Consider the following 12,941-nt stretch of genomic DNA (forward strand, 5'->3'; position numbering starts at 1 on the left):
CGTGCAGTACAGACGGCCTCGCCCGCCTACGACAGACTCCAGATACTAGAGATGACCAAGACGCATTCGCAGCTCCAAACCCGAACTACTACCCCATGTTCGCCTTCACGAAAACAAGAGATATGGGATTATCGGTGCCATAGTCCCGCCCAAACACACTATATGTGTGGTGGGGGATTTGGACAAACTCCAGGACCCATCCTTTCAGAACCGTGAAATAAGGTGGTGGTGGTGGTGGTGGTTATGGTATAAACGTACTGTAACGCAGAGAGTCGCTCGCTTGTTTTGCAGAGACCTACAGTCATATCCTCGCACAGATGTCCCCGCAACTAGATCATGCCCGTCATACATTGGTATCTTCCTTTCCTTCTTTCCAGAAAACGTGAAACCCATCTTGGGACCCCCTTTGCCCCCCCTCCCCCTCCTCCTCCTCACCTCCTCCACCATCCGACGGGCAAGAAGAGCCAGGGCGGGCCGGTACCCAGACATAGATTCACACATATATCTCTGCATAAATATGATGCCCGTCCTCCATCTGATTTTTGTTCCCCCCCCCCCCTTTTTTTCCCAGTATAAATCAGAATCACTCACCCAACGACACCAACCCACTACTCCTCAACTTGGCCGCCAGCTCCGTGTTCATAAAGTCATAGTTCAAGTCGGGGACGCAAAAGTCGCTTTCCCTCAGCAGCGTCGCGGCCGTGGGGCGGTCTTCCGGTTTACTGTTTTCCCAGGTCAGTCAAATGAGCCCAGCTGCCTCGCCCACAAAGAACCTCTGCAAAAGGGGGAAGAGGCGTCGAAAGGCGACAAGCGGGGGAAAAAAAAGAAGAAAAGGAAAAACTCACATCTCAAAACAGGCATACATAAACGCCAAACCCTCAACCGACGCCGTCTGCTGCACATCCTCGGGAATCGGTGGCGCCTGATTCAGATTCCCCAACTTGAAGATCGCGCCAATCGCCTCCTCGCGACTCCACGGCCTCTTCCCGGCAAACATCTCGAGCACGACGCAGCCGAGGGACCAGATGTCGATTTTGGCGCTGTAGCCCAAACCCCTGGACCTCACGACCTCGGGGGCCATCCAAAACACGGAGCCTTGCATGCTGTTGGTGACGTCGTTGCCGTAGATATTATCCGACTTCTTGGAGATGCCAAAGTCGGAGATCTTGCAGGTCCCGTCCGTGTCCAGCAGGATATTGTCGGCCTTGAGGTCGCGGTGCAAGATCCCCTCTTGGTGCAGGTACGCGAGGCCCTCGAGCGTCTGCCGCGTGAGGGAGCGCACCACGCCTTCCTCGAACTTGCCGTGTTTGCGCAGACAGCTGCCCACCGACCCGCCCGAGATGTACTCGAGGTAGATGGAGATGGAAAACTCGCGCCGGTCGCAGCCCAGGTACTGCACGATGTTGGGGTGTTCGAGATCCTTCATCGTGTCGATCTCCAGGTCGAGCGCCGCCACCATCTCCTTGATGCGGTCTTTGTCTTGGCCCGCCGTCTTCTGGTTGACTTCGACTTGCTTGACGGCCAAAAAGTCGCCGGTGGTGGCGTTCATGCCGAGGTAGACACGGCCGTAGGTCCCCTTGCCGATAAGTTGACCGCGCAGGATCTTGAAGGTCGTGGACCGCTTCGGCGCATCCTCCTTGGGGACCTCCTCCTGCGGGATCGTATCCAGCGTGCTGAGACGGTTCCCGGCCTTGGGTTTGATCTGCACAATGTTCGCTCCCCACAGTTTCGTTGACTTGCGACGCTGGAGACCAGAAGCTTGATTCTGCTCAACGGCTGGACCGGGTCGCACGACAGACGGTGCGCGCTGAGGCCCGGGCAAGTCAACGTTGCGGTGCTGTGCAACCTCTCGAATCGACTTCATGCGTGAGAGTCCACCAGATTTGCCCATTTGACGTTGAGCGATGCTGGCCACAGCAGTCTGATCTCTGGCTTTGAGCGTAGACTCGTCTGACCCCAATGTATCGGACTCACTGCGCTGTTTCATCTCAAGGTTCAATCCTTGAGTACCAAAAGTCATGCGTGAGCGCAGCGAACCAGGATCCTTTTCTGACGGTGTCGGAGTTTTTCCTGGCTCCTCCATGAAAGGCTTATCCAGATCGACACCAGGGAAGAACTCGTCGAGATTCTCAACGACATTCTCCACCGTCGGACGGCTGGCCCAGATATCACTATGAAGGAACGAGTTCCGACGTCCGAGCCCACCACCCGGTGACGAGGCGGATGCCGACGCCGACGCGGAGCCGGGGAAGCTTCCGTCTGAGTAGCTTCGGTCCATACCTTCACTTGGATGTGCGCTGCCCTCATTGGAATTACGTCCCAGAGACACACCACCCGATGAATTGGGAGTCTTAAAGGCAACTTTTGGCTTGTGGGCACGCGTTTGATCTGTGTCCAAGGTAAGAGTTGGCTTCTCGCCTCCTTTAGGGAGGGACTTGTTCGTCAAAGGAATAGCGAAAAGACCATCATCCGAGTCGTCGTCGTCGTCTTCTCCATCGCCCATAGTCGGATGTGGCGACGGAGCGAATGTAACGTTCGTCTCCTGAAACTCGAAGTCCGGTCCATACGACTTCCTCGTCTGTAGAGTGGGGCGTTTGAATGTATCAGTGGCGGGACTGATCTCAGGCGAAGGACCGTACGTCTGCTGTCGCCTTGGGGCAGGCTGTAGCCTGAACTTCGGAGCAAAGCCTGGCCCAATCTCCTCATCGTCGCCTTTGAACATCGCTGGTGATCCAGCCACTCTACCAGCATTGGCCAACGCAGCACCGATGCCGCCACCGGACGAGGGCTTGCCCTCTTTCATGGCACGCTCCTCTACGATAGGATCCGAGATGCGCTTGAGCGCCTCCAACGAGCTTCTGGTACCAGATCCTCCTCTAGCCATGCGCAAAGAATTGACTTTCGTCAGAGTGCTCGATTCGGTCGGCGCGGTAGGTGGCTTCCGAACAGGCATGAGACCGTCAGCCTTCTTCTCCTCAAACGGCGAGACACGAGGGCTATCAAAGTCAATGACATTGCCCTTGGACTGCTCCTTCCTGTCCATGCGTTGCAGAAGGTAGGCTCTCTGCTTAGCCTCGGTCTGCTTGCGATATTCGTCCTGCGCCCTTCGCAAAGAGTCCGGACTCGGCGTGCGATGATACGTATGAGACGGACTCGGCAGACCGGAGGCGGAAGTCGATTTGAGCATCGTTGCACCTCCTGACGCTCTTTGCGAGAAAGACATTGACAGACCATTAGTGTTGCTCGGTGAGGCAGGATAGGCGGCAGAAGCGACAAATATTCTGATAGCCGCGTCGTTATCTGCGCGCCCGAGGGCGTTTCTCATGACATCGTCCGACAGGGCGTGTTCGTGCTCTTGTTGACCAGGAAGGGTAAAGTAAAACGTGACGGTCTCGCCCAGGAGGCCGAGCTCCTCACAAATGAGTTTCTTTAGCGCTTCTGCAGTCGAAACGGCCGTGACGTCGATGAGGCGGTAATTCCACCGATCAGGGGTCACGAGCATGTACTTCCGGTTTGTCCTAGTATACCTTCTCTCGCGACCGCTGGCGATGTGGCCTTCGACAGCCGTAGTTGACATGGGCCGTTGGGCAAGCGCTGAATCACTGTTGTTCGCGGTGGGCTTTGAGAAGATAGACCTCAATCCTGGACTCGTAGGCGATTCTAGAGGATGATCAACATCACTTCCATGGTCATGGCGGTTCTTCCTCATGAATTTGCTCAGAAAGCCCTTGCCGCCTTCTTTGGCACTGACTGGCACCTGCTCGTTGCTGTAGGTCCGGCTGGTGTCAAGCATAGAAGGTCTGTGAGATTCTAGGGCATCCCTTCGGTTCTGCTGTTCGTAGAAACGCTCTGTGGGAACTGCATTGTCGGAGACACTCGATGACGGGAAATTCAGGTTGCCTCTATGGTAGTTAGCGGCTTTTTGCATCGAATCAGTGCTGTTGGTCTTGGAATGTTGCGGGCGCCGACCATCCGCCGAGCTCGTTGGTACGGCGTGTCCAAGTCCAGGACTGCTGCTGGGGCTCGCATCGACTTTTGGAGCAGGTAGTCCAGTTGAGCCGTCACCAGATAGGTGCGGGCTATGGCGGCCACGACCAACGTTGCCCAGGATGTTGCGAGTGTATTCTCCACGGTTGTCGACAGGCGTAGAGGACGAGCTCGGTCCCCTGGGCATGACTGGAAGGGTGCTGCTTCTGCCTTGCGAGCCTCGTGGGCCAAACGGGCCAATACCCACCGGGCTGGCCGTCGCAAACTCACTCTGTCCGAGATGGGGCGACCCTTCAAGAGTGCCCTCGGTAGACGCACTTCCCAGCACACCAGATTCACGTCTGCGATGGCCTGAACCGGCGCTTGGAGGTCCATCGTCACCCAGCCTCGAGATCAGCTTTCTGAGTCTTTTACCCTCCTCGCGCTCCCGGGACTGATCCCAACCAGTCTTGTTACCCGTTTTGTTTCCCGAGCACACTCTGGCCAACTGCGGGTAGACCTTAGAATGCATCATCCCGAGATTGCCTCGCCCGTTGGCGCCTTTGCCCAAGTCCAAGAAATCCGCGCCATCCAACTTCAACTGCCTGAAAGTCTCCTGCCAGTCAGTCGAAAAGTTGTTGGCAGCCAGCCAAGATAGCACTTTGTCGAGCGGCCACTGCGCGGCCAGCGCACTGGTGGCACTCAAGGACACGGCTGCACTCTGAGCTCGTGCTCGCGTGCCAGACTCCTTGGCATTTTCCAATTGGGGGTTGATCAGAGTGGCCGTTGGGGGACCAGGGGAGACCGGTTCAGAGAAGTCGCGCTTCGCGTTTGGATACACTGGTGGCGCCTTGGAGGAAGCGGAAGCGGCGCGATTCTCTCGGTTCGCAATGTCGGGGTTGGGCTGGGATGGATTCGGGTAGCTGTAGCTGTGCGGGTTATACGTGCCATCCGAGTACCGCGGTTCGCCTGAATTGCGAGAAGGCTCAGCTGTGAAAGGTTGGTCGTAGCGCGAGAAGGTCGAGAAGTCGTCCAAGGGTGGGATGCCGACGCCAGGTCCAAATGAGTCGCCGGTGGGTATGAATGTTGCTGACAAGACGGGCTTATCATTATATTGCGGAGGCGGGGGAGGTATATTCATTCCAGGCTGTCTACTGGCATTGTATGATGCATTTTGACTCAGCGGCGGAGGTGGAGGAAGCGTCTGGCCGGGGCGAGCCCAACCTTGCTGGCCCCAATTCAGGCCATAGACGGTGCCGGGAGGAAGTGACGACGGATGCGGCCCGGGAGGCGGCGGAGGAAGGGTGGAGGAACTCTGTTGTTGATTGAAGCGCGGCGGCGGCGGAGGTAGGTGAGACAGATTCGCCGGGTTCTGGTTGAGCGGCGGTGGTGGAGGAATGTTGTACTGCCCTCGCTGGTTATCCATGACTTGGCTATTGGAAACCATTGCTCGGTGGCAGAGATCGGTTCGCTAACGAGACTGGGCGGACAGCATGCTTGAATGTATGTGTACTCAGTAGCAGCGGGATCTCAGCCAGGCATCACGCCAGGCTCAGCGGGTGAGAGTCCCAGTACTTGCGACAGGTTCAAGTGACTGTATCGCAGTGGTCGTTTGGCCGGTGACAATGATGTGAGATTAATCGGGGACGTAGGATAGAGATTCGTTCCGGCAGTGATCCGCAGCGGGTAGCCGATCGCACAGATCCCGGGCCACAGTCACAGTACCGGTCTGCGCAAAGGTACGATGAGAGCGCCGACACCAATCCTCAAGTTCCCGGCGTCGAAATATTAGAGGGCTAGGGCACCCCGGTGTCATGTGCAGTAGGACGTCGAGCGGCGGTGGTAGCAAGCGGTATACTACCAAAAGATGATGAGATGATGTTACATATACATTCGGCAGCGGCGACGGAGGCAGGTAGGAGGCGACAACAAGGGTGTCAAGGACGCCAGCAGACGCGCGGGACGATAGGAAGATGTGGGTGTCGCATTCCAGCAACAATGGCGGCGTGCCGGGTGTTGGGCGCAGGCGAAAGCGAGGCCAGTCGGGGGCGGTCGCTGTCATGCGCCCATTGGCCTCTGCTGGCCTCTGCTGGTCTCCCGCTTCGCCCTTGGGCGGACAGCTGATTGGCCACTATTTTCAGGCAGTGAATGTTCTCCACTGCCTGTTAGCAGGGGTTGAAAATGTACCACGTACTGCATATATTGCTGCTCTCTACCTGAAACCTATATCATTACTCGTAGCCCACCTCTGCTCTGAATTTACATATCCCGCCGTCTCGACTCTAGGACATTCGCACCGCCGGTCTCCCCCACAAGCATGTTTAAAACGCTCTCTTGACCATCCTGCCCTTGGCCTTGCAAGCCGCAATACACTGCTCCGGCCCATAAGCACTACCAGTGCCGACGGGAGGAACGTGGTCGCCCATGGCTCTGACATTGCTGTCCGGTCCCAGAATCGTCTGCGTGAAGTTGGCGTCCAGCGAAAAGAACGCGTTAGCCAGATTCATGGTACCAGTGTCGTCCGAGTTGAGGGCCGAAATCAGCTGGGCATTCTCACAGCCCACATTCATCATGGTATGGACGCTACCAGTGGGGAAGATGGTCATCTTGCCGGGCGTTAGAGTCGTCTCTACCGTGCGGGCACCGTTCTCGTTGATCATGAACGTGCGAGTCGTGCCTGATACGGCCACCACGTAGTTGGTTGCGCGGGGATGTAGATGTGGCGGAAGCATTGAGCATGGCCCAAGGTTAAGAATGGCCTACAGCATGTTAGTTAGCCTTTGCTTTCTTCTAGATGCGATATACATCACTCGAGTTTACTCACCATCGTCATGCCTTGACCAACAGTGGCTGGGAATGTAGCTGCATTGGCATTAATCACCCCACCCGGCTCGTATGTGTACTTGTCAGACGTGGTGAAGTCATAAACCCAGTCATCGTCATTGGGCAAAAGGGCCATCCTGTCGAGGTTGGTATTGGCCATGCGGAGCTTGGCCACCAAATCAGGGTTGACATCTTTGTCCACAGCCTTCACCAGAGCAACGATGGCCAGGACGACGAGTAACAGGATACCAGAAGTCATGGCGAAGATCTTCCTAGATCCGTGTGAGTTTCATCCCGGCACAGGCCAGCGTCTCAAGACTTACCAGTCGAAGTAGCGACGACGGTGCACAGGAGTCTTGGTCTTAGCCAGACCTGGTTGCCGGTCGGCGAGCTCGTGGAGTTTGGCAAGAGCAGCCTTCTTCTCGTCCTCTGGAAGGTCGTCGAAGAGGGTGCTTTGGCTGTGAGTGTAGATGGGGAGTTGGGTCTTGGTATGGTTGGCTTGGAAGCGTGAAAGGAACTTGCCAAAGCTGGATGGGAGAAGGTACATGTTGCTCAGGACTGGTGCATCTCGATAGTGATGGCAGTGGACGAGAAGGAAAGCGACCATCTCGAGGGTACATCACCCCTATATAGGAGAAGATGCCACTATCTCTCCTTCAATGGACCTACCGCTTACCAACATCACTGGACAGGCCAGGAGATCTCGCCTCCCGTGCCAGCGCATCATATCTTGAAAGTGAATTGGTCAATGGAGGATGGCGAGCCGACGCCCTCAACCTACATCGGCGACTTCGCATGCATGTCTTGCAAGCGAGAATCCATGGTCGTGACTAGAGAACCCTTCGTTTACGCCAATGAAAAGGTGTCTTCAAACGGGAGAGCCTGTGAATGAGAGCACATTGGCGGTAGGCACGGTAAGAGACATGTAATCAGCCCCCATGAAGCCGGTCTGGTCTCATCATGTGCCTATGCATGCACTCACTTGAGAGATACTGAGTGAAAGCGGCACACATGCCGCAGCCGCTGGTGGCCTTGCTTTGTATACTTGCCGCAGGTCTCATGGAAGCAGCCATAGAGTTTGCTGGCGTGGATGCAAAGCAGGTTCTCGAGGCTATCGAGGATATGGAAGTGGTAGAGGAAGATGAGCTCGATTCAGAGCACAGTTTGCACTGCCGCTGGCGTATAGCAGACTTATCTGTTCAAAATTAGTACATGTCTCTCGAGCTCTATACTTGATGGAGGACAGAGATCCGACGTTCTGCAACGACATCCTGAGCCACGATCCATGTAGCAGTACTCATGCATGATCCTGCAGACAGATGGGGGCCAAACAATGGACCGTCAAATCGAGACTTGCATTCTGCAGCATCAGCTTGCGCATGAAAAACGACGCTTTGCCTTATGTGAAGCATAGCACCGAGCCACTGGTAAGGCGTAGCATGAGCCCCTGCTCTCAAACGGTCCTCTCCGATTTCGATCCCGTATTCCAGGATCAGACATCGGTAAGTGTGGCTCCAAATAAGTCCCAAGGTACCAACCTACCTGCAGGATGCACGAGCGCTTGACTGGCGACACCAGAGCCGAGATCATGGGTAGCTAGGATTATGGACCGAGCCCACCTATAGGTTGCTCACGGAAGTCGTATGCTGCATTGCATGGTGACCATGGGCCGTTGGCTATGTGCATGCATGACCGACGCAACGGACGCAACGGCAGAAGGTCGAACGAAGAAGAAGAGGCGAGCGATTAAGACGAGGCGTTAGCCGCCAGCGGGCTGCCGCTTCCAGGCATCAGGCGAGTTCGTGCCGCATGTCTAGGCGACTTTTCGCCTAGATGGTTGGCCGTCGCTAATCTGACCGGACGGTATTTTCGCCCTCGTGCAGTGCAAAGAGACGTTGGAAGTCTATCTTCATGCACAGCGGCACGATGATTGTGAAGGCTCGGTCATGGTGTCTTTCTGCACCTAGCCCTTAGCGAGGACTTTGTGGGGGCCACCTTCTCTAGACTGAGACACGTCTGAGGCTTCGTTGAGTGAGCAGCAGCAACTTCCCCTGTAAAGAAGTAGTCACCAGAGTGTCTGAATGACTCTTTCTTGCTGCCTGTGCAACGTTTTGGTGGTTGCTGCTGTCTGAGACCATGGTTTTAGAGATCCTGTCGAAATATCAGCTTGCGTATCTCAGCCCAAGCGTACATGCAGGCCGTCTGAGCTACCGCCTGCCAAGCGAATGATTAGGCCTCAATATGGTGCATTGGTATGAGTAGCATCGTCCCCTGTCTAGTCATCAGAAGAAACTATCCGCTCGCAACCTCGCGCTTCGCCCACGGTCACTGTGATAGGACTTGGAACGAGAAGGCGTGGCAGAGGTGCCTAAGCTCCGCCACTTACCCCGGCAGGAAGACTATAGAACGGGTGAGATGTAAGATCTGGCCATCTCTGCTGGGATGACAGAGCCGAGAGGCAGTCTTTGACTATACCCAAACTGTTCTTCGTACAGAGAATCGAGGCCTGTAGGTAAGGCAGTGGTAGGCGTATTCTTCCGTCTCGTAACCAAGCCGAATAAAAATGCTTTGATGAGGTTGGCAGATGGCTTAATTTGTGTGTTTACTCTCTAGTGTGAGATCCGCTGTGGACTAGGGGGCCAGCTGCTCCACATAGTACAAAGCATATGAACACCTGCCATCATCTCAACGGCGAGGAGGGTACTTGGCGCTCCTGGGGCAATCAACAGCCCGGTCTGAATCACATCTAGATACGCTATCAGACGCATTAGCTCCCAGTGCCTTACCACAGGTCCGTGACCGCGCCATGACTGGCATCTCCAACCAGCCTCTCGTACTTGGCCAACACTCCCCTGGTGACCCCCTTGGCTTTAGGCTTCCACTGCTTCCGCCTGCTCTCGAACTCCGCCTCCGACACGTTGACACTGATCTCGTTCTTCTCCGCATCGATGACCACGACGTCCCCATCTTGGACCAGTCCGATCGGCCCTCCCACCGCGGCCTCGGGACACACATGTCCCACAATGAACCCATGGCTCGCCCCGGAGTACCTCCCGTCCGTGACCAGAGCGATATTCTTCAAGCCTGCTCCCATGATGGCCGCACTGGCCTTTAGCTGCTCCGGCATGCCCGGCCCACCCTTGGGGCCCTCGTACCTCACTATCAGCACCAAGTTCTCCCCTTTGGGTATCTCCCCGCGGTTCAGCGCCTCGTTGAGCATGTACTCCTTGTCAAAGCACCTGGCCTTGCCCTCGAAACGCAGGCCCTCCTTGCCCGTGATCTTCGCCACCGCGCCCTGCGGCGCAAAGTTGCCCTTCAGAATCTGAATGTGGCCCGAAGACTTGATTGGGTTCTCCAGCGCCCTCACAATCTTCTGGTCAGGCGGCAGACTTGGCCAGCTCTCCACGTTCTCCGCCAGCGTCTTGCCCGTCACGGTCGGGATGCCACCATCCAGCAGCTTCGCATGGATCAGGAATTTCTGCACGCTGGGTATCCCACCAATCTCGTACAGATCTGCCATGAGATATCTCCCGGATGGTGCCATATCCGCGAGGAATGGGATCTTGTTGCTGACTCTTTGGAAGTCATCCAGGCTCAGCTTCACGTCCGCCGTGTTGGCCATGGCCAGCAGGTGAAGCACGGCATTGGTGCTGCCACCCAAGGCCATGAGCATCACCAACGCGTTTTCGAAACTCCTCGTCGTCAGTAGATCCCTAGGCTTGATGTCCTTCTCCAGACAAACTCGAATCGCCTCGGCCACTTTGGCACACTCTCGCATCTTGGCCGGACTGCTGGCGGGCGTGCTGCTGCTTCCCGGCAGACTCAAGCCCATGGATTCAATCGCCGTTGCCATACTGTTGGCCGTGTACATGCCGCCACAGGCACCCGAGCTTGGACAGGCGTGCATTTCCAGATCCTCCATGATCTCGTTCTGGCTCGCGCCAGTCTCGCCACCGTCATCGGGCTGCCGCAGATTATTGTAGCTGTAGGCGCCAAACGCCTCGTAGCACGTCGCGACATTGACCGGCTTCCGCAGTAACTTACTGTAACCCTTGTCGATCGTGCCTCCGTACACCATGATACTCGGCCGGTTGTGTCTGGTCATGCCCATGATGCATCCCGGCATGTTCTTGTCGCATCCCGGGATCGTGATGTTGGCGTCGTGCGCCTGCGCGCACGTCACCGTCTCGACGGAATCCGCAATGATCTCACGCGTCTGCAGCGAAAATCGCATGCCCTGATTACCCATGGTGATGGCGTCGGACACGCCCACAGTATTATACTGCCAGGCCAGCATGCCTTGCTTCTCGACATTCTTTTTGACCTCCTTGCCCAAATCCAAGAGGTGCATGTTGCAGGGATTGCCCTCCCACCAGACCGAAGCGATGCCGACATGCGGGGAGTTCTGCATAGCGCGGCGGTCGGGAATGCCAGCGGCGAACAGCATAGCCTATGAGTATGTTGATCAGTGAGTGAGACTAGCAACCAAGCGTAATCGTTACTGACCTGAGCGCCGGGGAAATCATGCTCGCGCGTGATGTAGGTTGAGTAGCGGTTCAGCATGGGCTTGCCATCAGTGCCATTGACCTCATTCGAGCGCGGGAAGTCGAGATAGCGGGTGGCGCTGGGATTGTCGTCGGTGACATTTGGGGCATCCTTGGCCTCGATCCTGTCAACCTCGACCATGGTGTCGACAGTTGGTGTGTGGCAGTAGTAGCGTTCGTACCAAACGAGAAGGCGACCTGGGGCCGAGCCGATTTTTGGGAGACTGATCACACTCGAACGATCTCACGAGAACCTGGGACTTGCGCTATCCGAAGCAAAACAATAGAATCCCTACTACGAGTGCATGCAATCCAAGCACCACGATCGCGCAATTGCGTAGCAAAGGATCTTTGTGACCCCTCCAAAATGGGCGAACCCACCTCCGAAGTCGAAGCCACCACGAGCCCGAGGGTCTCAAAATGGGCACCGAGGGCAGCAAGCTCATCTTGACACACGGGGCAGTCCAAGCTGCTTCTCAATGAGGGCATCCACTCACAGCGCAGGAATTGATAATTTTGGTTTCCGCGACCGCACCTCTCCCCGCAAAAGTGTTTACGTCGACTTGGTTGACGCGCCGCAGTGCGCGGGGCAACAAGAAAGTGAGCTCCAACTTTTGAGGTCCCTCACCGGCCTCCAAGGCCGATGCCTACCGACGGGCACACGGTGGCTCCTCATCTCTGAACTCTTTGTGCTCACCGAGGGAGGCCGAGTGCGTGACGTGTTTCTGCATGGGTGCAAACTCCCAAGCCGGGCAGCATCAAAGAGAGCACGAGCATTTACGCCCTTCGGCTTTTACATCCACGTCCCTTGAAAACCCACGCCGGATATCTTCGGTCAGTTGCCATGACTCGTCGCCGGAGCCGAGGGTGGTAAGCCAATGGACAGGGACGGAAAAATATTGCATACTCATATCGAGATGATCGCCACGTTACATGGCTGACCTTCGTCTCCAAGAGCCATGGAAAAGGCACTTAGGCCTGGAGCATCGCCGGAGGGGATATCCACTCAACGGCAAGCCAGTCCGTCTTGCTGGACATGGCCACTGCGTAAAAGGAAATTGATGTAGCGAATCATTGTAGCCGTCTCGAGTACTCTTTCGGGTGGTGTCATCTAGTATCCGTACTCCGTACCCTTCACAACGAATTTTTGTGGACTTTGAGCATGAGGACGCCGCGCGGCTCGTGAATATCTGGTCGTCTGAATCCTGACCGCATATCCGTGCCTTCATCTGGAGCAGCTCCTGTATGGCAATGCTACGGTTGGTATGGGGGTAATGATACCTGGGGGAGCACAACCATGTTGATGGCTGGAACTCCTCCAATTATGATGATCATCACCGTTTGACGCGGAGAGCAGGGTCGCTTTCGCAGCACGAAAACATCTTCTCGTGTTCCTGCCTGAGGTGCGGCAGCGTTCGCAGGCTCCCGGCCGGCGCCTTTTCTTAACTTCCATTTCCCGAGCGACCGGAATACCACTGTTGTAGTGGGAAAGTTCATGCCTCACCGCTGCCTTCTTGCAATCGTACAGCAGATCCACATGGCATGTAGAACTTCTTCCCCCTCAACCAAGCAATTCCTTGTGGATAGCCTTCGGAAAAGATAATTGTA

The 12,941-nt window shown here is 56.0% G+C and overlaps 3 protein-coding genes across 3 annotated transcripts; all 3 read right to left on the minus strand.

The window, feature by feature from the left end:
• Positions 1-583: 583 nt before the first annotated feature.
• On the minus strand, positions 584-5,392 carry HMPREF1541_09164 (uncharacterized protein; the record flags this gene model as incomplete). Its single annotated transcript, XM_008713839.1, has 2 exons — positions 584-722; positions 846-5,392. The coding sequence occupies 2 exons, from the start codon at positions 5,390-5,392 to the stop codon at positions 584-586; spliced, it is 4,686 nt and encodes a 1,561-aa protein (XP_008712061.1).
• Positions 5,393-6,287: 895 nt separating this feature from the next.
• On the minus strand, positions 6,288-7,336 carry HMPREF1541_09165 (uncharacterized protein; the record flags this gene model as incomplete). Its single annotated transcript, XM_008713840.1, has 3 exons — positions 6,288-6,725; positions 6,791-7,061; positions 7,113-7,336. 3 exons carry the CDS (start codon positions 7,334-7,336, stop codon positions 6,288-6,290), a joined length of 933 nt encoding a protein of 310 aa, XP_008712062.1.
• Positions 7,337-9,571: 2,235 nt separating this feature from the next.
• HMPREF1541_09166 (dihydroxy-acid dehydratase) lies at positions 9,572-11,475 on the minus strand (the record flags this gene model as incomplete). Its single annotated transcript, XM_008713841.1, has 2 exons — positions 9,572-11,239; positions 11,296-11,475. 2 exons carry the CDS (start codon positions 11,473-11,475, stop codon positions 9,572-9,574), a joined length of 1,848 nt encoding a protein of 615 aa, XP_008712063.1.
• Positions 11,476-12,941: the final 1,466 nt, after the last annotated feature.

The sequence above is a fragment of the Cyphellophora europaea genome, assembly GCF_000365145.1.
Source record: "Cyphellophora europaea CBS 101466 unplaced genomic scaffold supercont1.10, whole genome shotgun sequence".
NCBI lineage: Eukaryota > Fungi > Ascomycota > Eurotiomycetes > Chaetothyriales > Cyphellophoraceae > Cyphellophora > Cyphellophora europaea.